Source organism: Pelophylax lessonae (genome assembly GCF_965119305.1).
Source record: "Pelophylax lessonae genome assembly, chromosome: 5".
NCBI lineage: Eukaryota > Metazoa > Chordata > Amphibia > Anura > Ranidae > Pelophylax > Pelophylax lessonae.
This window is the reverse complement of record NC_138772.1, coordinates 355052419-355079016: the sequence shown is the minus strand read 5'-3', so window position 1 is coordinate 355079016 and position 26598 is coordinate 355052419. Positions and strand designations below refer to the sequence as shown.

The following is a 26598-nucleotide window of genomic DNA, read 5'->3' as shown; positions in this document are numbered from 1 at the left end:
GATAAAGATGCAGGGGTACATGTGACACCGCTATGATTTAGATCTATTTAAGCAATTTCTGCTATAACCTTAACAAGTAAAGGGAAACATTTAAAAAAAAAAAAAGTCTTCAAGTACTTCTAAGGCACATGGTAAATCCATTTTTTAAACATAGTTGCTGTCTTAGAATGGTTGCAGGAAATAAATTTGCATGGCCTATGGCCTGCCTGAAAATAACATCCTTATTCCATTGCTCTTTTCTCTCTCAGTAGAAAAAAAGAAGTCTCCATATGCAACAGAACAATTAACAAATATCATTTACTTTAGGAGACACAAGGCCTGATCTCACAAAGTTTCTGCAGTTAAAATATGAAATTACAAGTCCCCTTTCAAATAAATCTAGGCTGTGCAGAACACACACCCCATGTTTGATACACGTCCTCACCCAAAAAAAAAATATTTCGCCTTCCCCTTAGCAAGTATCTGACATGATAGCTACTCTGTAGGGTTGATTTACTAAAACTGAAGAGTGCAAAACCTGGTGCAGCTCTGCAAAAAAAAACAATCAGTTTTCAGTTTTTTTTTTTTTGTCAAAGCCTAATTGAACAAGTTGAAGTTAGATGCGGATTGGCTGCCATGCACAGCTACATCAGATTTTGCAATCTCCAGTTTTAGTAAATCAACCCCACTGTTCCTACTACAGGGTTAGCAAATATTAACTCCGTGTACAAAATGGATTTATCTGTGCCACCGGGGCATAAGTCTTTTATAGTCAACATCAATTTTAACTTAATCTTTAAGTGCAATCCTCTAAAACTTTCCCAATTTTCCTACATATACACTTTATTTTATTGCTCAGCAGTTTTTCATTGATGTCCCTTTTCTTTTCTATCGCTGGAACAACTTGCATCTACACTATCTTCAAATGCTTCTATCTCAACCTTTGACATGAATCCAAGCTTTCTCTATCAGGTCCTGAGGCTGTGCGAGTTCCTAAGGAAGCACAAATCTACAAAGACTTCAGTTTAGATTGGATTCTGCATAGAAGATCACCATCAGTGTGACTTTTATAATAAATCATTCTAGTGTTATCTTATGCTGCAGACACTCACTGGGCACATTGTATTGGTAGGAATCATATAAGACGGTATCCAATGTTACTGCTAAAACAGTTACATTTTTTTCCTTACTCATCTATTAGTGTTGACATACATAAAATAAGTATGGGTTCCAACTTTACAAAGCGAAAGATAACCTCCCAAGTATTTTATACCTGGATCTTGTGCTAACAACGTATTTATGCAATCTTACCATTGCTATAACGTGACTTATAATATAGCTAGTCTCTGATAACCCAACAGCTAGGAACTGAGCATGCTGGCTACCTTACCATAGTAGAAGAGTGATCCCCAAAACCAGAGACTTAGGGGCCAAGTAGCTACCAATATTATTTGTTGCCTGCAGCAGCCTTTATATTACCGATTTATTATATGCATCTTATAAGCATGGAGGCCTGAAGAGACTTTTTACTTCTATAAATTATGATTCATAACCTAGTTTTTTCCCTCAGGCATTCATGGAAGGTGGATTACTTTGACAGAAATGTTGTGGTCACTTACTCATTTAAAACACATTTTTATATTTTTAAATTTTAACTGCAAATACAGAAAACCATATTCACATAATTAGATACTCAGGTAGTGCTTTTCATTTAGTAATGCAGCATTTTTGCACTTTACTATTTTCCCTCTATAGATCAAATAATGAAAAGTTGTTTTTTTAAAAAAAGATTTATAGAGGAATAAGGTATTATGAATATATAGCAAAGCTATTTGGGCTTTGATACTCCATGCCCCATGCTTTTCCATCCAGAATTCCCTTCTGCCAGTGCTCTTTGTTCCATTTGTAGAAGTCTGGGGGGTCAATCAAACACTCCAGCATAGGGACCTGCAGACAATGGGACTCAGAAATGCTTGATGCAACTTAAATGTGTAAAATGATTGGCATGGATGCAACTGATAATTACATACTACATTCCATCTCTTGATAATTGTGGTTGGTGAGTTTACCCAAAAAAAAAAAAAAATTAGGCATTTCACTCAACCATCTTCAGAATATTTGCAGGACAGGTACATTCTATCTGGACTCTAGCAGATCGCTTTGGGTGTTACTTTCAAAGCTTATCCAGGACTGTTGTGGATAAATAGAGTTCTGAAAGTGGCATTAAAGTGGACACGAGACAAGGGTTGGAAGAACAGATTATGGAACAAACAACTGCTTGAAGTAGCCATGTGACTATGGTTATGTGATGTGCACACACCTCCATGGGGCAATTACATCTGGCCTGGAAAAATCTTCTCTGCTACTTCATTCTAATTATGGAAACAGTCATTCTAGACAGGACTGCTGAGGTTTGACCCTAAAGTTGAACATAGAGGAGACTGCAGTCGGACATATGGAAAATTGAATTATTCAGGCATCTGTGGCTGGGTTCCTAAAAACTAAAGGTCATCATGTGAGACATTTTGTGTTTAGCCAACAGAACAGAGCAGGGCAGAGAGCTGCACTGCAGACACTTCCAGCCCAACTTATCAGGTGGTCAGAGATATCTGTGGATGCCTCAATGACAGGTGTATGATTGCCTGATCCTGCCAAGAAAACGTCAAATTAAGAAGACTGCCATTTAATGGCTAGGTGTGCCTGTATATGATTGCTTCTCACTCTGTTTTTATAGGACTGTTAGAGTTGGACTTTTTTTAAATCAAAAAACTTTAGGTATACCTCATATAACAAATAGAAATACAGGAACTATGAATGGTGCATTATTAAGCAAATATCAGTGAAAAAATGACTAGCTAATTAAACACCTTTGGAAGTTGATGTAGAAATCCAAATACAAAAGATAAACATATCTGGATATGTAGAAAGAATAGCAAATTAAGGCACAATCAAAAATGTAAATAGTGGAATTATCATGTTATCAACAGTAACTGAAACAGATGCTTCTTTATCCTTATTATTGTAATCATTTTATGTTGGATGGAGAGTAAAACTGCAGCCCCAATTGTAAGTGTATCTATGGTTACATCTTAAAATCCCATGTTCATTTCTACATTGTACTTCAATTGTTTCTAGCCTACTCCTATTAACCACTTATTAACCAATTAGCCCAACTGCCTGCCCGCATTTGACTGCAGGTGGGCGGCTCATATATGCACAATCATGTACCTGTACATCGGCACTGTCTTCCGGGTTTAAGGGCACGCACCTTGCCCCCTGGATGATTTCTGCTGTTTTTTCAACAGGTTTCCACCAATGATTATTGGTCGAGACCTGCTGATCAGCTGTTTCAAATAACACCCCAAAACCCTGTGACAAACACACAGGGCTCTGCACAGTGGGAACAATCTCTTTGTTTCTTCTCCCTGTAAAAGCAGGGAGAAGAAACAAACCAATATTTAGTAAAAAGCAGCACACATTACACCCATTAACACTTGATTTGATTGGCACATACTTAAGCTCTTGATTATCCCGAGATGTTATCAACTTCTCAGCCAGTGTCATTAGTAGAGTGACTGTGTATGATATCATCACTGATCATTGGATTTGGGTCAGTGTACCTCCAAGTCAGCGTCCGTTATTGTCAGATTGTTCGCAGCGCAATCATAGTCTCACTATAAGTCACTGATCATTGCCATTACAAGTATTAAAATAAATAAATAATTCCAGTATATATACCATAGCTTGTAGACACTAACTGTCATACAAACCAATCATACACTTATTAGGATTTTCTTTTTTTATCAAAGACATGTAGCAGAATACATTTTGGCCTAAATTTATGAAGAAATAGTTGTATTTTTTTTTATAGGATATGTTTTATAACAGAAAGTAAAAAATATTTATTTTTTTAAATTGTTTTGGTCTTTTTTTTGTTTATATAAAATAAAAAAAAAAAACCTCAGTGATGATCACATACCACTAAAAGAAAGCTATATTTGTGTGAAAAAAAAAGGATATAAAATTGAATTTGGGTACAGTGGTGCATGACTACGCAATTACCAGTTAAAGTAGCGCAGTGCTAAATAGCAAAAAATGCTCTGGTCATGAAAGAGGTAAAACCTTCCAGAGTCAAGTGGTTAATCTAAACGATCTTGAAGTTTGTAAACTTACTTTTCCAAGTTCTCCACACATTTACTTTCTTGAGTTATCTGACACATACACTTTACCCTGTAAATAGGCACTTCTATGTGACAGAAGACACAAAGCCTACCTTCTGAACTACAGAGGAGCTAAAAGGAGAAGTTTTACAAGTCAGTACAGGAATCACTGCTTGCAGGCAAAGTACCATGGCATATGTAGTTCTTAGAAATAGAAAGTAAACAGGGGAGAAACTGCAAAGCATGCAGGGAATCCAGGAAACTGTATAAAGCGATAGCAAGCAGCATTCCCAACATGAAAGGAGATTTTTCAAAGAAGCTTAAAATGGCGTGTAAAAAATAGCACTTGTCTATCGTTCTTACAATGCGGATTTATAAACTGTAAGTGTATGCTGTGACCACAGAACTCATGTAATGACTAAAAGTTCTTTACTGCTATTTGCATGGGAAGGATGGCGCTGTAATAAACATAGGATACTCATGCCTATCATTTTGGGTTTGCCCTATCATGACTTCCAAAAAGAATAGTTTTGAGTGATGTTCTTTCTTAAATAACCCTTCACGTCAGCAGTACGCAAATACGTGGCCCCGCTGGACTGGGCTTTTTTCCGAGGGGCCGCATATTTGCGTAGCTCCCTTTGTGCTGGGAGTGCGTCTCATAGCTTGCTACCAGCACAGAGACCGGGGTCTCACAGAGAGCCCCAGGCCCTGTTCTAAGTATTGTGACCCAGAATGGCCGTTTCCGGGTCACCTGATCGCTATGATAGCCTCTGATTGGCTATCACAGTGATCAGTCACTGTGAAGCCTGTCTGAGTTTTCTGTCTCTGTGAATAGACAAGAGAGATACATTGTTTCATTCTCTGGTCTTGCAGAGCTAGAAAAAAAAGTGTGTGAATTAAAAAAAATAAAAAAATAAAAATCCTAGATCAAGGTTTGATCCAGGTCAGTGCCAGGATTAGTATTTTTTGAACAGGAATTTTTTTTAATTAGTTTCAGTGTCAGTGTGTTTTAGGTAGGATTTAAAAAAAAAAAAAAGAAAAAAAGCAAAATGTGCACTATTGATTCTGGGCTGTACTACAGGTAAAAGCAACATACACATATGTGGTATCGCTGTGATCGTCAGGAGCAGGAGAATATATTTAGGGATGTTCTTGGTTATGGTAGTAGCTTTGATAATGTAAATTAAAAAAAAAAAAAAAAAAAAATCAGGCGATATTCACCTGGATGCACAAAGTAGTTTTGGATTTGTTTTACCCTTAGTCATGAAGGGGTTAAGGATGCATGTTCAAGTTATGCTGCAGTACACTCGAACTGCATTTGACATCTTTGCATGCTTTGTTAGAAAAAGACATGCAGACAGGCATGGACTGCGCATATCCAGCACTACAGATTAAAGGCATGAAACACTACTCAGAACAAAGGAGGAAAACCATAATAAACGTACATTACTACAAAGAAGACATTTATATATTTAATTGCCATTATACAATATAAATGAAAATTTGCAACTTACAATTTCATGTTGAAATAATCAGTTTTTTTTTTTTACACATTCTCTTCAAGCTAAACAGTACTAAAAGTATCTACAACCCTGAAACACATTTTAAGTATAAAAGCAATCAGCAGCAGGATCGACTGCTGGCAATCATAAATAATGGGATTTTTGACTTACTATAAAATCCATGTCTCTGATGTTCACAGCTCCTGATCTTCTTAACCATTGGGTTATACTGCCCCCTACAGGAGGACAACACTAGGCAGAAAAAAAAAAGTCTGGCTACGGCTATGGGCAGTCCCAGGGGGTATACTCCCTCTCTCTGCTATAGGTACTCAGTTTTGTTACAAGCAGTGTCAGAAGAATTACAACTTCACAGAGGGGCGGGTGCTGTGTCCGTCAATAAACATCAGAGAAATTGATGTTATGGTAAGTCAAAATTCCCATTTTCTCTTTCATTTATCAACGGCCACAGCTCTTGATCTTCCTAACCATTGGGGCCTCCTACAACAGTGTTAAACATGAGGGGTGGAAACAGCAAAAAAGAAATTCCCAAGGCTAACTACAGCCAACCAGGTAAATAGGAGCTCACCTGAAAAAAAAAAAAAAATACACCCTCAAAGAGGACAAGGTCCTCTAAACAGCAGTCTGCAGAACCTAAAGCTGGATACACACTATACAACTTTTGTTGTTCGATTTCCTTTAGATCTACCTTTTCTATGTAGTGAAAGGCCTGGCCTGATTGCATGCAAATTGAAAGTGTTTAGGTTTGACCTCATATTATATGGTTTTGGTAAATCTAAAGGAAAAAATCTAAAGACAATTGTATAGTGTGTATGGCCCATTACAGCCAAAGGAAGCCTCCGCAGATGCCAACACATCCACTTAATAGAACATTGTGAAAGTGTGCACCGACGACCAGGTGGCTGTCTTGCAAACCTGCGTCACTGGCTCCTGATGACGGAAGGCCCAGGAGGCACTGAGTGCCCAAGAAAAGTGCACATTAACATGGAAAGGAGGAACCTGACCCTTGATGGAATAGGCCTGAATTAGAGTCTGTCTGATCCATCTGGAAATGGTCGCAGAGGAAGCGGACACCCCTTTCCGAGGCCCATTCGTAAGCCCAAATAGTTAGTCGGATTTCCTAAAAGACTCTGTAGCTGCCAGGTACACCCTAATCGCCCGTACCACTTTCAAGGCGTGCAAAGTAATTTCCTTGAGATGTTTTGGCCTGGGACACAGGGAAGGCAACACAATGTCTTCATTAAAATGAAATTTAGAGACAACCTGAGGGAGGAACGACAGACCAGGGCGAAGAACCACCTTATCTCAGTGAACCACGAAGTAAGGTGAACAACAGGGTAACAGTGCCAATTCTGACACCCTGCATGCAGAGGTGAAAGCCACCAAAATGCCACATTCTGGGACAGCGTAAGCAGGGGAATTTCACGAAGATTCTCAAAAGGATGCTTCTGGAGGACTGAGAGCGCCACATCAAACACCGCACTGGAGGGGTCAAGTGCCTAACTCCCTGAAAAAAAAGTATGCATCAAAAAAGTATGCGGCCAAGAGGTACAATAAGTGCGTCCACCAGCGCCTTTTCGTACGCGGTTTCAGAAGTGGAGGAATCCTCCTCATTATCTGAGGATTCAGAGCGCATGGTCGCAGACCCAGCAGGGTGACCCACGTCCGCAGCGGCCGAAATAGATTCAGGATCTGATGAGACAGATGAGGCAGGGGACGCTTTTTGCCAGCCCATTGCCCAAAGCCAACTCCAGGGCCCTGCAGCCTCAGAGAGGGGATCAGGTGGAGAGATGTGCTCCAAAGACTCCACGAGTCACCAGGGGGACCCCACAAAAAAGTGTAAAACACTGCTAAAGGGACAACTGCCACAGCTCTGGCAGCCCACCCGGTTGCCAGCCACAGAGCACCAATTAATCCTCAGTAGAGAGGGAGAGGACCCCACCAGACTCCCCCACCCCACAGAAACCAGGCACCGCACCTACCAGGAGAATCTGCACTGCATGAACTTCGAACAGGAAACAAAAAGATCCAGGAGTCAGCACCAGAGGATAAAGAGGAAAGAGGGGGTCCCACCGCAGAAATCCCTGCCCAGATGGCTCCACTGTCATGGCCATCGCTATTTTCAATGGCAAACCACTGAAAAATGGCCGCTGGACTACACAAACATGGCCGTCGTGCATTAGGCATAAGAAAATGGTGGCACAATGAGGCTCCCAGGGACCCAGGAGGGATCTCTGGGACTCCGAAAACGAAACAGGCAGGAAGAATGGCCACTGGCAGGAGCCCCCACCAGGTACAGCCCCCCCTCCCACAGCCGATGGCCCGGTCGCTGGCGGAGCGTCTCCCCACCCCCTCTGCCAGCACAGCACCCTGCCCCTACCCTAGGCGATGGACTAGGCTACCCCACAGCCTAAGCATCAGTAAAGGAGGGGGGGCGATATGGCCCACCATACCAGACTGATGAGCGGGGTGTCTAATGGAAAACCCCACAGGGGGAGAGGGGGGAAAATTAATTTACCATACCAGAAACCAGGCAGGCACCGCTCCAGACAGAGCCTCCTCTCCATCGAAATGGGGGGGGGGGCTGTCAGCCAAGAGGAACGCTGCGAGTTGGGCAGAGACCTGGTCGTATGCAACCTTGTGTGGTGTTTAACTCGCAGGCCAGCCTCCGATTGGTGGGGCTATGTCTTGGCCAACCTATTGTGAAGAGGAGGTCTACAAGCACTCGCTGGCCAGACTGGGGAGACCACTGGATCTAGATTATCCAGCCCATCGCCCAGTCCGGCAGTTGATTGTAGATCTCACAGGAAAATAACCAGGAGAAAAAATATCTATCCTAAAAGAAAAAATGCCAGGACCAGAGATCCCAGCAAGGAACTAGTCCTTACCCCTGACTAGGCAGGAAAAAACTGAGTACCTATAGCAGAGAGAAGGAGTATACCCCCTGGGACTGCCCATAGGCATAGCCAGACTTATTTTCTGCCTAGTGCCCTACTCCTGTAGGGGACAGTATAATCCAATGGTTAACAAGATCAGAAGCTGTGTCTGTCAATGAACAAAAGAGAAAAATACATTTTCATTGTTTGCCATTCGTTCTCTATTACAATTTAAAAAAAAAATAAAACATGGTAAAATGTGTATTTTGATAAAGGAAGAAGGTAACATTTTATTATGATTGCGTATCCCACAGAGAACATACAATCTGTGTGGTCTGGCAAGGCATTTCAACCACAATGCATATATAGCAACATATTCATATTATTCATTGTAAATTATTCTAGATTGTAACCTGCTTGTTGGAGCAGAAAGAATCTGCAAATAAGTAACATTTTACAAGTAACTTCTTCGTGTGGACATGTCATACAGTAACATTCATATGATACCTGTAACCACAAAACAGTCTTATGCAGATACATGCTCAAGGGCATTTTACTGTTGGGCACAACAGCATTGTGCCCAGCCTTGGCAAAAGGTGAGGCACAGTGTTTGCTTTATACATTATATATGACATTTCTTTGTACCCATCAGTGATAAAAGTGAGCTGCAGGTATCAAAGAAAACAACTTGTATAAATATTTAATGAGGTAATGTTATCTATTTTCAGATTTGTGAGCATGCAGCAAAAATGACAAATGTACTGTTGTATCTAAGGGAAAACAATTTAAATATGAGAATACATTTCTTATATGAACATTTTATTGCATAACATATGATCAAGTTTAACGGAATCCATTGGAAAATATTTTACTTGTTTTGAGGAGGGGGGGATGGGACAAGGGAAACTTTGGGCTTGGTTCATAAAAATTGGGTCAAGTTGCAGTTCAATGTAGAATATGAAGTCCAAGATATTTTTTTTTTTCTCTTTCGCAACTTCAGGAATTGAAGTGTGTGTTTATATTTGAAGATAAAAGTGGTTTAATATGGCAATTTGCAGTTATGCACATTGGGCATATATATTGTAAATTAACTGGATATATCTGAACCGAATACACAAAATGGGCCACACCACCGCTACTTAATTTTTAATTAAATCTTTATTATCAACTAAACAATAACATTTATCCGAACACGGGCTCCCTCTACAATTCAGCTTTAAATAGGGCAATCTGTATCTAGGAAGTAGCCTGTGTTTATTGGGATATTATTGCTCAGTGGACAATAAAGGTTTTATTAAAAAGTATGTAGTGGCAGTACAGCCCATTCTTTGGATACAGTGCATACTCAGGGGAGAAACACATCCCGTTGGTTCTTGAGCACCTGCAGCTGGTTTGGCCAAAAGTCTTGCAGCGAGTCAAGGTTTTGCCTGAATATACCTTAACTTAGTGATTTTCCCAGTTTAGATCTTCAGTTCTTTCATTAGGGAAATCTTAGAAGTTTGCAACTTCCCTTAACCACTTTAACCCCGCCCACCGTACATTTTCTGCGGCACTCTGCCGCTGCTGGGCAAAGCGATGTAGCCCTACATCGCTTGCTCAGGAGACTGTAGGGGGCGAGCTGGCACGCTCCCGATCGTTCCCTGGGGAGCCAGCACGTGTGACCCGCGGCTCCGATGGCCACCGGCAACTCGCGATCTCCCGCAGCAGAGGGAGAAAGACAGACGGCTGATGTAAACACAGTCTGTCATTCTCCCTGAAGTGATCACAGAGGCAATGCAATCCTGCTATATAGGATCGCATGTCTCTGTGGTTACTTCACTAGCCACGCCCCCTAACAGTTAAAATCATGCCCTTAGGAACACACTTGATCACCAGTAAAGTTAACCCCTTCCCTGCCAGTGTCATTTTTACAGTAACAGTGCATATTTATAGCACTGATTACTGTAGTAATGTCACTGGTACCCCCAAAGTGTCTAAAATGTCAGTTAGGTGTCCGATCTGTGCACCGCAATCCCGTAAAAAAAAAAAAACAATAAAAACAATAAAAATGACATAAAGCTTTCCCATAGTTCGTAAACGCAATAACTTTTGGGCAAACCAATCAAAATCCGCTTATTGCAATTTTTTTTTACCAAAAATATGTAGCCGAAAACAAATTGGCCTAAACTGTTAAAAAAATGTTAAATTTTTTTTTGGGAGAATTTCATAGAAAAAAAATGTGAAAAATATTGTTATTTTTTCAAAATTGTCGCTCTTTTTTTGTTTATAGCGCAAAAAATAAAAAAAATCGCACAGGTGATCACATATCACCAAAAGAAAGCTCTGCTTGTGGGAAAAAAAGGACTTCAATTTAATTTGGGTACATCGTCGCATGACTGCGCAATTGTCTGTTAAAGTCACACAGTGCCGAATCGCAAAATTGGACCTGGTCATTGAGCAGCGAAATCCTCTGGGGCTAAAGTGGTTAAAGAATAAGGTTACCTTTTGTAACATGTTGCACCTACCCCCGCACCCCCCTCCCTTGATCCCCTGTTATGACTAGTGGAGGATCTTCTTCCTCCCCCACTAGCTGTCACACTCTGTAACAAATATGGCCATGCGAGGCTCCGCCTGGCCGGCCGCATCATCCATTTACAGTGTTCTGTGAATAAAAAAAAAAAGGCAAGGTACGTCAGCCTTTGAAGCTGTTGGCTCGTACTTTTCAATGAACTACCACGAGGCTGTGGAGCGCCTTGGTAGTCCATTCTCTCTTCTTGTCAGATTGTATATGCTTGCCCGTATGGGATCTATGGGCAAGCAGATAAACTGGTAGGAGACCTGCAAAAAAAATGGTCCCAGGGCAGGCTCTTCCATCAACCTGGAAAATTTATGTACAGCCAATGGTCACCAGTACTAAAGTAAATCTTAGGACTTCATAGACAAGTACAACTTTACACACAATGGGGTTGATTTACTAAAATTGGAGGGTGCAAAATCTGGTGCAGCTGTGCATAGTAGCCAATCCGGTTCGAACATCAGTTTTTTTCAAATAAGCGCTGACAACAAATCTGGAAGCTGACTGGTCTCTATGCCGAGCTGCATCTGATTTTGCACTCTTGAACTTTAGTAAATCAATCTCAATGTTATACAATTCTCGATTATCGAATTCTCAAAGATTACTTTGGATGGCATACACTAAATGTAACATCTGCCTAAAAAAGAGCAAAAATACAGGTTAGAAAAAATCCGAGCAATGTCTATTAATACACATAGGTCAGATTAAAAAGAATTTATTTGCACATCAAAAATTAGGGGCAGCGAATTCCCCTAATGTTTAGAGGGCAGAACATTGTCAATTATTTCAGTTCAAAGAAAAGTACATTCGATATAAAATTATATGGCATGGACAGATGATAGATCTCCCTAGGAATGTAGCTTTAAAACTCTGATTTGGCATCATACATACTAAATTGAGGAAAATGACCCAAGATTAATTCAGAAAGGCTAAAGTCCAATCAGTCATAAAAATGCAAAGAAAAGAGCCCAAAGCCCCATTCATGTAATACACATTGCATAGCACAGTGTTCCAGGCTTCTCGCACAGCAATTACCTGGAAGAGAGGAGAAAGTGGATAGCAATCTGACCGATTAACACTGACAATATATAAATATCTGACCTACTACGTGGATCAGATTGACTCGGATTCATAGCAAGGAAAAATACCACGTAGGAATACTTATACTAATGTACAGGCAGCCGTACATTAGGAATACATTTGCAATGAAATCCCCACAAAAAAATACACCTACAAGTCGGGTTAAGAAATTCAAAACAAAAGAACACAATAACATTTTAGCAAGAATCAAGAGCCTGTTTATAATGAAATTGCAAACTTGAGTCAGTTTGCATCTTCATGGTTTGTAGGTTTTCGGTCTTTGACATCATTTTCTTAGGTTTTTGTAAAAGCAGCAAACAGGCTATGAAATAAGAAAAAAATTGAATGTGGCAACTGAAAGCTTAAAACAGATGAAAACTTTTTTTGGAATGTCAGTTTGGCAAATTTAATGAAAATATGGGAACCCCCTCTATATAAAAAAAAAAAGATTTTGATGTAATAAAAATATTCCCTGAACTAAAGAATGGACATAGCAATACCTGGCCTCCTTAATATGTTTTATAAAACTGTGAAACAGGGAAGAATAAAAACAAGGAGATAAAAAGAAGCTACTATTTTTAACCATTATAAATAGGCCCCTTAAAATAGCACAAAGCACTGGTATAACCGTGAACACGCTTACTTAATAAGGCCATGCAAAGAGCAAAGACACTGTGCAAAGTGTATTCATTCACAGCAACCAATCAGATTTACTGTAGTGCGACGAGCAACAGGTTGATTCTGATTGGTCGATAAGGTTTACTAATTTAGAACCTTTGTCATTTAAGCAAACCTAAATGGAGTTGTTGTATTAGATTAGGGCAAGGAAATTATGAAGGAGTGGAGGAAGAGTTGCATGTCACGACCAATCATATTTCTTTCCTAATTTCTCACTGTAACAAAGTTGGAACTACAGTACACTGGTGTTTGTGGGCAACTGAGCTCCATTTTTCTACAGTTTTTATAAATCTGCCCCAACATGCTTTCAGGATACATGCTTTACACATACACAGTACTTGGTGCAGAAGTAGTTCTAGGAATGGGAAGCACACGATTACACAGTACATGATCTCCACATCATAGAGCTTTGGCACTGGTTGCATGGGTTACATGCGATACTGGCTTCTGAGGGTATCTGCTGTACAAATACACCTGCAGCAAGATTGTAATGTCTACAATGACCTGCAGGAGGCCACAGATGGTAAACTGAAAAGGAGCTTGATTCAAAATAAAGTATGCAGTCTTGAATGTGTCTCCGCTGGTCCACATCAGAACCATTTTGATGCTGAAAAAAAAAAAAAAAACAAATAAAAAATTAGAAAATGTGCAAATCTATTAATTGAGCAGCAAAAAATGAATTTCCAAACTTAAAGAAATTTTACCAGTGCATTTATTAGAGCTATTTACTAATAGCATACACAATATAAAGTAATAACACACTAATGATTTCATAGGTCTGAAAAAAACTTTAAAAATACACATTGTAAGGTCCCACGTGTGAACATGGAAGTGTTCTTATATTGTAAAAGCAGTAAAACAATTAAACTGAAGTGTGCTGTGCACAGCAGATGCCCTCACAATCGGACAGATTTGGAGCACTTTTGCAAGGAACAATGGGCAAAGATTCCCAAAAGCAAGATGTGCCATGCTAATAGATTCCCAAAGCAAGATATGACATGCTGAATGTCAAAAACCAAAAGATGCTTTAACAGTAATAATTCAAGGATGTGTAAATTTGTGCAACCACATTGTAAGTTTTTTTTATTTTTCCCCGTTTAAAGATTTTAGTTCGTTTTTAATTGAATTGCACATATCACAGATCATCACATTAAAAAGTGGAAAAAATACAGAAGTGACTTATCTTGGTCTGTTTTTTTTTCTACATCTCAAGAATTTTTATATCCACTGTAAGCCTTGGAATAACAAAATTTGCCAAACTTTAATACGGACCTTGGATTTTTTAAATATTTTAAGTCATCCCCAAGAAGTCTTTCCAAAATTTTGCAATCCTTTTATTCAAAATTGTGCCTTTCACTTTACATTGTTGCTCACAGCTGACATCTGCAATATATTAGGCATTACATTTTGGTGCTTTAATGGGTAAAAGTTCCAATAGACTGTAGCAGAGATGCTACAAGAAAATGTCAGAGACACTTCCATGAGTGATTTAAGACCCCAATGGGGTAAAGGACGTTTGATGATGTCAAACACATGATGTTAGTGTAAGGAACGATTACATGTGGTATTAAGTTATGGCACTTTTCCACTGCAAGTACCGGCTCAGCTCTACTCGGCCCTGCTTGGCCTGGTTTGCTTTTCCACTGCTGGTACCGCATGGTACAGTGTTGGAACGGTTCGGTATGGTTTGCTTTTCCACTAAAGTAGTACTAAAGTTAAGTGGGTGGGATAACAACGGGGTGGGTAGGATTCTCTGACCAATCAGTGGCTAGTAGTGACTGCATGCAAAGGATTGTGGGATATGGTACCGGGTATGGTACCTGTTGGAACCACAATCGAGGTGGTACTGTTTTTGAGAGCCGCACCGTTCGGTTCCATGCAGTGGAAAAGCGTCACCGTACCGAACCGTTCCTACACCATACCATGCGGTACCAGCAGTGGAAAAGCACAAAAGCATGCCGAACCGTTCGGTTCCATGCAGTGGAAAAGCGCCATTAGTAACTTAAGAACATGAGAACTGCATTTATTTATACTATTATTAATGCAGAGTATGTTAGAACTACATTTATGGTTACGTTTGATCGGCTTTAACTTCAAAAAAAGCTTTACATATATATCAAAGGCAAAAAAAACAAGGACTAGGTCCTTCAGCCAACTGTGCTTTGGGCTCAATTGTGCCAAAAGACCCTCCTCATAGCTTGCAATTTTGAGACAGAAAGAGCATGTGACCTAATGTTTGAAGATTTTGTTACACCTTCACAATTTAATTTTATAGATGAAAGTTTTTAATCCATACTGTATCTTCCAGGGGGTTTCTCTACTGAACTAGGTCTTTATTCTGATGCCTTAAATTCTGCTTTAACTATACACACACACACATTATTTTTGGATGGAAAAGAGAAAAATGATGTTCTAGCGTCTGGCCTCTGCCCTTTAATATAGCTCAAAGTTATCGTTCACAGCATCGATCATACAGGATATTAGAAAGAGCTTTAAGGGATCCATAAATGAGATATACTATAGTAATACAAAACAAAGACAGTGAAAAGCCTACAAGCTTAATGTCACTCATGAGTATTACAGCTATGGGGGGAATGCAACACATTACATGTTCTTAACGGAACATTGCATACAGTGTCCTCCAAAATTAAAGTACAGCTTTGCCGTCTAAAGAGAAAAAAAGAAAGATTTACACAAAACTCAAAATAAGTTTTTCTTCATTTACTAATTTATGGCTAAGCATAAATGATTCCTTTGAAGATCAGTTGGGTCATGAAATCATTTCTTTAGGCCTGTGAAACTGTGTATCCAAAACTGCCAGTTTATAGTACAGGCACAGAATAGTATGTACAGTCATATATTTATTAGTAATTTGATCTTTATAGAGCTCTCCCATTTAAGAACCCCACATAGGTTCACTACAGTAATCAGCTAGCCATAGACATAAGACGGTAATAAAATACAGAGGCTCAGTTCAACTGCTGAACGGTTATTCTTACTATCTTCACATCATCTTGGGGAACCTATAGAAATAATCTAGGAAATTCCAAAAGGTCTGATTCAATAGCCCTCCTTCCACAACAGAAAAATTCATTAGTATAATGAGTACAAATGGGCATATTGACTTGGTTAGACTGGGCGTTGATCTTCGCGAGTCTATAGGTATTGTACACGTAGGAGAAGGTGTTAGTCTTTTAAAGGCATGATTTTGATGGATAAAATGTTATTTATAAGGCAAGAACAGAGATTTTTGGGTTGGTGGACCTTGAGAAATAGAAGCAGGAATATGGTTAAAAAATGTAAATTAAGAATTAAAGTTATCAAAGCATTGGTTACAAAGGCGTATCACAAATGTATTTTTAAGCTTGTGACTTGAGGTACAGTTGAGATTGTATGTACATGGTCTCTACATTGAGCATAGAGATTGTTTGCACTTGCTGTGTCTATATTCAAAGCTCTACAAGTTTATTCGAAGCATAGCCCAATTAAACTGCTCACAGATAAAGCCAAACTTGTATAAATATATGTAGCGGGCATCCTCCCATTTACAATTGTTCATTAGTAAACTGTATAACATTTTGAAGGAACTCGGCTCCATCTAGTGGCCAAACTGCCACACTGCAGCTTGGTGGTTTTCATCAGAAGTTTCTAGTGGCCAAGCTGCCACACTGCAGCTTGGTGATGTTCATCAGATACTACGATACCCACAATTCAGTTGGAACACCAGGGTGCATTGCTTCACCGCACAGCCTTTTGGGGGAAGCTTTATAAAGGAAGGGAGGAGCCAGGCTCTCTCTCTTGTCTCCTGACACAACAGCTAGAAGGAAGCAAGTGCTGTGGGCTGATGCTGCGGACTAGGCCTGAAGCCTGAGCCTGAAGTGACGGAGTGGAAGCATTTCATCTTCAGTAAAGGAGCCTTCCCAGAGAACCCATTGATGCTCTGCAGAGACTGGTGTTGCCCACATCTAACCACAAGCGCGGCTGGTGACAGAAATCGGAGGTGGAGAGCTCGGGAAGAAAGAGGCCGTTTGGTGAGCAGGGCACATGCCAAAATCTGTTTCTCGCTTGGAAGAAAGTAACTTTAGCCGGTGCTAACTACACTTCAGATAGTACGCAGTACACTCAGCGGCCTAGTGCACCTTCCAGGAGACTAAGCATTTAAACACAAGTACATAAGGTGTCAGGGGCCTATATATGCACCACTAAGAAGATTAATACGCCCAATTACGCAGTAACATTGCGGGTGATTGTAACCTTTTTTTTTTCTCACCCCTTTTGACTATATATCCTTACTTTTGGATTACAAATAGCTTGTGCACCAACGATTGCTAGCGAAGATTCCAAACCAAAAGGAAGGAACTGTGTATGGGATTCAAATAGGTTCTGCCTACCTGATACAAGAGACTAGACGTATGTAAGGTATAGCCTGAATTGGGTAAAAGAAAGCCTATGAGTTATCTTTTAGTTGCATAAGTAGACAAAAATAGCTATCTTAATTATATTGTTTATTATTGTGTCAATAACTTTATCTTTCTTAGTTGACTCTTGTGATGTCTTTTGGAGTCAACTTGTACTTTAACTCTCAGTAAAGCTACTTTGTTTAAGCAAAAGTCTGTGTGTTGCACCTTGTGTCACCCAGAGGGACTACGGCTGGAGAAAGGTAACAAGTTATTATTACTTATTGGGGTGATATATCCTGAACTGTGTTCTCCTGTAGCCATTTGGTATTATAGTCCCATTTCGTGTCAGTTGTGCCTAGGGAGGGTTCGAGCCAATTTCAGGGGTTGGAAGGCAGGACGTAGACCCAATAATCTAATCAGCAGCTCCTGCGGGGGTGGTGCTACACGTGGGGGCTCGTCCGGGATATCTACGGTCCTGCAACAGTTCCCTCTCAGTGACAAAATCGCTGTTCGCACAGAAATGGACCCTGCCGCTGCAGCCCGGTGGTGCAGAGAAGAAAATGTCCTTATCGGCCATGGTCTGGTGATTGGAATCAAGGGAGAGAACTGGACAGAGGAACAACTACTCTCAGTTCTGAGAACATATTCCAAGGACAGGAAACTTTGGGTGATGGACATGAGGACAGATACCACCAATCAACACACCTACGCATTGTGTGAATGGAAGAAGGGGGTCCCAGATCACTTCAAGGGCACCAGCATAAAAACTATAGATCAAGTAGAGTTATTCCTGATACATCCAGAAGGTGAAGAGGAAGACCCTATACCCACTACTACAGGGGGACTGAGCACAGAAGAAAGTGCCAAAAAGGAGGGATTCAGTGCACCACCTTTGACTACCCTTAGCTCAGAACTATGCGCTGTCCTGGGGGAAATAGTAGCCAAATGTAACAAGGATCCTCCAAACTATCTGATGGCTGGATACAGGAAGCTCAGGACTTTTTCTGGGAAGCAACCTGTACCCTCAGTGGAAGATGGATTCGAGGAGTGGCTAGATAACGCTACTCAGGCCTTGGAGGAGTGGGAGATACCAGAACAGCATAAGAAGCAGCGAATCACAGAGAGTTTGAAGGGGCCTGCATTGGAGGCCGTACGCAACCTTAAGCTAAGCAAGAAGGATTGTACTGCACAAGACTATCTGGATATTCTACAAGATGTGTTTGGCCGGACAGAAAAGGTTACTGAACTTCTTTACCAACTGGAGCACTGTTACCAGAAGGAAGGAGAAAAACTGTCTGAATTCATCGGGCATCTGGATAGGATCATACATCAGATTCTGTTAAAAAAAGGGTTGGATCCCCGGAAGGTGGATGAGACTCGAGCACAACAGGTGCTGAGGGGAGCTCAACCTCTAGACCCTATTGCTATACTGTTGCGAACTCGCCAGGACGGTGGCATCCTGGAGTACCCTGATCTGATCAGGATGGTCCGGGAAGAAGAGGTCATGTTGGATAACAAAAGGAAGAGCCAAGAACGGGAAACAACCGCCCGAGTTAGAGTGATAAGTGCGGAAGAAGGCGACTCACAAGTTGAGCTCTTAAAGACTCAGGTGTCACAGCTAATAGAAATGGTATCCATCCTGAACAGTCAGGCATCTGCTCTATCTAATAGAAACACAGAAGAGAAGCCTGCTAAACACCCTAGTTCCAGTGTTGAACCAGAACAGAAACCTAGGAGGCCGATAACCTGTTTCAATTGTGGAGGGGTAGGGCATGTCAGAGGAGTATGTCCCAGTCCAGAGGAGGCTGCCTTCAAACACCGCAAGCCGGCGGAAAACTTCAGAGGGCTCCGGTGAAGGAGTCAACCGGGCGCCCAACAGTTTTAATGGACTCCAAGAGATCCCTTAAATTTAAGAGCCACAGTCAGGGAGTAAGGCCCTCTTTAAATGCCTCTCATTCCACGACTTGGGCTGATAAGAGGCGGGAAATCAATGCACACCAGGCCCAGGAGGAGATGAGGCCCGGTAGAAACTCAAAAAGGAAAGGAGTACGGGTGCAGGTAGCTGAGCCCGGCAGAAGGGCTACTCCAAAAGAATTTCCTGTCAAGCTAGTGGGGCCTTCCCCTGTAGTCTCAATCCAAGTGGAAGGAATTTATACAAAGGCTTTACTGGACACAGGAGCCCAGGTGACTCTCCTGTATAGGGATTTCTACGATAGACACCTCAAACATCTGCCCCTGCAGAGGCTGGAAGACCTGGAGATATGGGGTATTGGAACACAAAGTTTTCCCTATGACGGGTATTTGCCAATCAAATTAACTTTTGACCCCTCCTTGGCCAGCAAAGCTGAAACCTTCGATACTTTAGCAGTGGTATGCCCTCGCCCACCAGGGGCCAATAAGAGTTCCCTCATTATAGGGACCAACACTGACCTAGTCAGGCGATTGCTGACACAACTAGTCCAGGGACAGGATGCCCCAACTCTGAAAGTTCATCCCATGTTAAGGCAGGCCTATCAACGTCTAGGTCTGGAACAGAAGGCCCCTGCCGAAGGAGTTGGAAAGATCTGGAAGCTGGATAAAACAGAGAAGGTGTTGCAGCCGGGAGAGGTGACCTGCTTGAGGGCTTCTGTCAAGCTCACTTGGAAGCAGCCAGGCCCTTTCATGGTTCTTGAATCAGGCCCATCGGAGGCACAGAAAGGGATAGAAGTGATCCCCGAAGTGATCCCATTGAAGGCATTACAGAAAAGTCATGGGAAGGTTTTGGTGAGTGTCAGAAATACTGCTACTACTCCGGTGAAGGTGCCGGCCAGGGTGCTGTTGGGCCAGGTGAACCCGGCCACCCCAGTTGCCCCATCAGATTTGAAGAGGGAAGACGGGGGCGAAATCACCATAGAGGAGCTCTGCTCTGGAAATACGGCCCTCCCACCGGAATGGAAGAAGAGAGCCAGGGCCCAACTGATTCGATGGAAAGAAATATTCTCTAGAGATGAATTCGATGTGGGGTGTGCAAAGAGTGCCACCCATAATATCCGCCTACATGAAGATAAACCCTTTCGGGAGAGAGTCCGACGGGTTCCCTTGGGTGACTTAGAAGATCTACGGGAGCAGTTGGGGGAACTCAAGAGAACAGGGATTATTCGAGAATCCAGGAGCCCGTACGCTTCTCCAATAGTGGTAGTCCGGAAGAAAACTGGGTCCCTGAGGCTCTGTATCGACTACCGAACACTGAACAGAAGGACTATTCCAGACCAGTATACCACCCCCCGGATTGAAGACGCTTTACAAAGTTTGTCAGGGGCCAAGTGGTTCAGTGTGATGGACTTGAAGAGCGGATACTACCAGATCCCCATGAACCCTGAGGATAGGGAGAAGACAGCCTTCATCACCCCCGTGGGGTTCTTTGAGTTTAACCGCATGCCTCAAGGGTTGTCAGGAGCCCCAGCCACCTTCCAAAGACTGATGGAGAGAACTGTTGGAGATATGAACCTGATAGAGGTACTGGTATACTTGGATGATATTATTGTGTTCGGCAGAACCCTAGAAGAGCATGAAGAGAGGTTGGAAAAGGTCCTAAAGAGGTTATATGAAGAAGGCCTGAAACTTTCTCCGGAGAAGTGCCAGTTTTACCAGTCCTCGGTCCATTACCTGGGTCACATTGTGTCTGCAGAAGGAGTGTCCACCGACCCAGAGAAGCTGGATGCTGTTACTTCCTGGCCGAGGCCCACAAATGTGACTGAGCTCCGATCATTCCTGGGTTTCTGCTCCTATTACAGGAGATTTGTGGAAGGGTTTGCCAAAATTGCCCGACCCCTCAATGAATTACTCAGAACCGAAGGGGAAGATGATGTTCCAGAACTAGTCAAACCAGTGAAACCCGCCATGGGGCCTAGAAAGCCCAAGGAATCTATTCAGGATCAGTGGACCTCGAAATGTGAGGAAGCCTTCATTCAGTTGAAGAAGAGCCTGACCACTGCCCCTGTGTTGGCCTACGCAGACCCCTCAAAACCCTACGAACTACATGTCGATGCCAGCAGAGATGGGCTAGGTGGGGTGTTGTACCAGGAGCATGACGGTCACCTGCGGCCCGTTGCTTATGTGAGCAGAAGTCTGATACCTTCCGAGAGGAATTACCCCACACACAAGCTGGAATTCCTGGCCTTGAAGTGGGCTGTAGTAGACAAACTGAAAGATTACTTATATGGAGCAGAATTCATAGTCAAAACGGATAATAATCCACTTACCTACCTGCTGACCACTGCCAAACTGGACGCTACAGGACATAGGTGGTTAGCCGCTCTCTCTAGCTTTATGTTCAGTTTAAAATACCGACCAGGTGTTGGGAATAGGGATGCAGACGCCCTCTCCAGAAGGTCTCATGCCCCCAACGATCCTACTGAAGAATGGGCCCACTTGACCTCAGAGGGAGTGCGCGCCCTATGTCAGGGAACGGAATTTCGATCCAGTGGAGGAGCAAGAGCCGAAGAGATTGGGGTCTCAGCTGCTGGAGTACCCAGGTGTTATTGCAGGGTGACCCAGGTTGAAGAAGAAGGTTTGCCTAGGCTATCGAAAGGGGACTTGAGGAAGGAGCAGTTAAAAGACCCTTTGGGGAAACTTTTGCTGAAGGCCATAGAGACTCAGCGCCCTGAGCTGCTTCTAACAGACTCCCCTCGGGAAGCCCGATTGTTGCATAAAGAATGGGACCGGCTACAGATACGCCAAGGGGTGGTCTACCGAAGGGGCCCCTCTGATGATCTGGAAGAGAAGTGGCAACTGTTCCTACCAGCTAAATTCAGGGAAGGAGTCTTGGCTGCTCTCCATGACAATCATGGTCATCTGGGGCCTGAAAGGACTTTCCAACTTGTGAGAGACAGGTTTTACTGGCCCTGTATGCGGGGTGAAGTTGAAGGATACTGTCGTTCTTGTGCTCGCTGCATCCAGAGGAAAACTTTGCCACGTCAAGCAGCCCCAATGGGCCATCTGCAAAGTCAGGGGCCTATGGAACTGGTGTGCATTGATTTCCTTTGCCTGGAGCCTGACTTGAGTGGTCAAGGGAATGTCCTTGTGGTAACAGATCATTTCACCAGATACGCCCAGGCGTTTCCAACAAAAGACCAGAAAGCCACAACAGTGGCCAAAGTATTAGTGGAAAAGTTCTTTGTGCACTATGGTTTACCGCAACGCCTCCATTCAGATCAGGGAAGAGACTTTGAAAGCCGGCTGATTAAGAAGTTGCTAGACTTGTTAGGCATCCAAAAGACTAGGACTACTCCCTACCACCCACAAGGGGATGCTCAGCCTGAACGGTTTAACCGGACTCTTTTGAACATGTTGGGGACCCTGAGCTCAGAAAAGAAACAGCACTGGAGTAAACATGTAGCTGCCATCGTACATGCCTACAATAGTACCGTCAGTGATGTTACAGGATACTCCCCATACCGATTAATGTTCGGGCGGGAGGCTCGGCTGCCAGTGGACTTGGCTTTCGGCATATCACCTGATCACACCTCAGCAGCATCTCACAAGGGGTATGTGGACCGGTTGAGGAAGAGCCTAAAAACGGCCTACGAAAAAGCCCAAGTCTCATCTGATCAACGGGGGCTGAGAAATAAAAGAAACTTTGACCTGAAAGTTAGGATCCAGGATTTGCAGCCAGGGGATAAAGTGTTGTTGAGGAACTTGGGTATCCCTGGGAAACACAAGTTGGCTGACCGTTGGAAATCCCAGCCCTATGTCATCTGTAAGCAGCTGCCAAACCTTCCTGTGTATCAGATTAGGCCGGAAGGGAGAGTGGGCCCACTGAAGACTTGGCATAGGAACCACCTATTACCTCTCTCAGAAGCAGTTCGCCTACCTCCTGACCCAGTCTCACATGAAGTCCCTTCAACGTCTCAAGGGCACAGGCCAGTTACCAGATCTCAAACAGCATTTCCAGATGTGAGGGATGGAGATTCTCCAATTGAAGATCTGGAAGATGAAGAGGAGGTACCTGATTGGATGTGGTCATCTCAGTTATCAGAACCCACGACTGAGTACCTGTCTTCATCCGAACTGGTTGAAAGAGGAACCCTTCGGGCAGAAGCTCCTGAATTTGTGCCTTTCCACATGCTTACAGAAGAAGTAGCTGATGGTGAAGATCCTGAGGAGGAGGTTGCACCTTTCTCTGAAGAAGAATTAACTGCTTCTGAAACCCCAGAGTCCAATGCGTTGGGACTAGAGGAGGAAGCTCTTGAAGAATCCCCAAGAGCGGCTGGTTCCAGCACTTCTAAGATTGTGACTCCCAAAGAACAGAGGGAAAGAAGAGTCATTCACCCACCCAAAAGACTAACTTACGACCAATTGGGGAAATGCTCGGAAGAAGCTGTCCTTACTTCTAAGAGAACTCTTGATCAGCCTAGTTCTTCCACTGCAGATTTAGTGGAGGACAACCCTAGCTCACCCCTAGGCACATCTGTACAAGCCACTCAAGTGTCGGGGGTTTGTGAACAGAACCACCTTCCCTCCCCCAACAATTGGTGGGAGGTTCCGCTGTCGGCCCTGTGTTTTAATGTGCAGTTGTTGGGTTTGAACTCTGCTTCTGATAAGGGACATGGTTTACCGTTGTGCATGAGTTAATTGTTTTTTTTCCAACGTATGTGACAGGATACATGCTGTCGTTATCTTTGGGGACCAAAGTTTCTAAAGTGGGGGGAGTGTGTAGCGGGCATCCTCCCATTTACAATTGTTCATTAGTAAACTGTATAACATTTTGAAGGAACTCGGCTCCATCTAGTGGCCAAACTGCCACACTGCAGCTTGGTGGTTTTCATCAGAAGTTTCTAGTGGCCAAGCTGCCACACTGCAGCTTGGTGATGTTCATCAGATACTACGATACCCACAATTCAGTTGGAACACCAGGGTGCATTGCTTCACCGCACAGCCTTTTGGGGGAAGCTTTATAAAGGAAGGGAGGAGCCAGGCTCTCTCTCTTGTCTCCTGACACAACAGCTAGAAGGAAGCAAGTGCTGTGGGCTGATGCTGCGGACTAGGCCTGAAGCCTGAGCCTGAAGTGACGGAGTGGAAGCATTTCATCTTCAGTAAAGGAGCCTTCCCAGAGAACCCATTGATGCTCTGCAGAGACTGGTGTTGCCCACATCTAACCACAAGCGCGGCTGGTGACAGAAATCGGAGGTGGAGAGCTCGGGAAGAAAGAGGCCGTTTGGTGAGCAGGGCACATGCCAAAATCTGTTTCTCGCTTGGAAGAAAGTAACTTTAGCCGGTGCTAACTACACTTCAGATAGTACGCAGTACACTCAGCGGCCTAGTGCACCTTCCAGGAGACTAAGCATTTAAACACAAGTACATAAGGTGTCAGGGGCCTATATATGCACCACTAAGAAGATTAATACGCCCAATTACGCAGTAACATTGCGGGTGATTGTAACCTTTTTTTTTTCTCACCCCTTTTGACTATATATCCTTACTTTTGGATTACAAATAGCTTGTGCACCAACGATTGCTAGCGAAGATTCCAAACCAAAAGGAAGGAACTGTGTATGGGATTCAAATAGGTTCTGCCTACCTGATACAAGAGACTAGACGTGTGTAAGGTATAGCCTGAATTGGGTAAAAGAAAGCCTATGAGTTATCTTTTAGTTGCATAAGTAGACAAAAATAGCTATCTTAATTATATTGTTTATTATTGTGTCAATAACTTTATCTTTCTTAGTTGACTCTTGTGATGTCTTTTGGAGTCAACTTGTACTTTAACTCTCAGTAAAGCTACTTTGTTTAAGCAAAAGTCTGTGTGTTGCACCTTGTGTCACCCAGAGGGACTACGGCTGGAGAAAGGTAACAAGTTATTATTACTTATTGGGGTGATATATCCTGAACTGTGTTCTCCTGTAGCCATTTGGTATTATAGTCCCATTTCGTGTCAGTTGTGCCTAGGGAGGGTTCGAGCCAATTTCAGGGGTTGGAAGGCAGGACGTAGACCCAATAATCTAATCAGCAGCTCCTGCGGGGGTGGTGCTACATATACATTCCCCGCTTTTCTTAAAAACTGATTTTACAACACTCAACCAATTCCTGCCTGGTGGTTGTATGTTCCAGTCATTATTCTTGGCACTATGGCAGTGACAATGCCAATTGTGAGATGTTGTTGAGGCTTGGGAGGAATTTAAACAGCTCTGTGTTCTCCAAAATTCGCATATTCATTTAGGCGCAGAGACGTCAGCTTTAGGAGAAAGATTATTTCTTCCATAACATATCTTCAAGGGAAGTACAGAAAAAGTTGTATAAAATATAAAGATTTAAAAGAACAGGGAAATTACAGTAGAAGTAGATTTGTTAAAGCCCCACACAGCGCAGAGACACAGCTATCATCCGCCTGCTCAGCGGGGGATCAGCGGATCGATCCCCCACTAAGAAAAACTGAGTCTGCCTGACAGGCTCCGTGTCTGAAAAGGGCCTTAAGCTTTATGCACACGAGTGCATGAGGTTATAGAATGTAAAGTGCAGATGCTTTTCAATGCCTGGGACACACAGCTTCTCTGTACAGCTGACCACAAAAATTAATGACTGTACACAGGTTTACACCGCTACTTGCAGTCTGCATCCTGACCCAGCTCCTTGTAGGACGGACAGAAAGATTTGCTTCATCAGCTTCAAAAGCGAAAGTAAAAGGGAGGAAGAGTATGCTGTGCTCTCTGCTTCCCCCTGCAGTGCAATACCCAGTTAATTAAGAAAAAGGTACTGTGCTAGAACTTTTTAAAAGGGCTTCATACATGCTTTATTCTTGTGTGTTTGTGTTCATGTGCATGTGTGTGTATGTCTGTACGTATGTGTGTGTGTACATGTGTCTGTATATGCATGTGTGTATATATATATATATATATATATATATATATATATACATACACACACACACACACACACACACACACACACACACACGTGTGTACATGTGTTCGTGTGTGTTCATGTGCGTGTTCGTGTGTGCGTGTGTGTTTATGTCTGTGTGTATGTATGTTACTTTTAATCTTGACCGCCCCCGCCCCATTCCTGTAGCTTCAGAAATGCTTTTTAGGGCTTGTTTGTGATAGCAGCAAGGACTGCTGCTCCTCTGAAAAGCAATACATGCTCAGATTGCTTTTTAGAGGCATTTGGCAGGCAATAAAGGGGCAATATGTTGCCTCCTCACCATCTGTTTTAAGCTTGTAAACTCAGCATCACTACACGCAACCATGCAATGCACACAGTTGTGGGGTAGTTTCAGTTCAGCCCCATTCACCCTGGGTATACATCTACTCCAAAGACATGCTGGTAAGTTAATTGGATCCTGTATAAAAATTGGCCCCACTGTGTATGTATGAG

General features: G+C 42.6%; 1 protein-coding gene across 2 annotated transcripts in view; it reads right to left on the bottom strand.

Annotated features, from left to right (window-relative positions):
- Positions 1 to 13127: 13127 nt before the first annotated feature.
- SLC66A2 (solute carrier family 66 member 2) overlaps positions 13128 to 26598 on the bottom strand; it is a 217625-nt gene continuing 204154 nt past the window's right edge. For both annotated transcript variants that reach the window (XM_082258198.1, XM_082258199.1), the window contains one exon: positions 13128 to 13454. In XM_082258198.1, the coding sequence (XP_082114324.1) occupies positions 13247 to 13454 (208 nt within the window). In that variant the 3' untranslated portion in view covers positions 13128 to 13246. The remainder of the gene's footprint in view (positions 13455 to 26598) is intronic.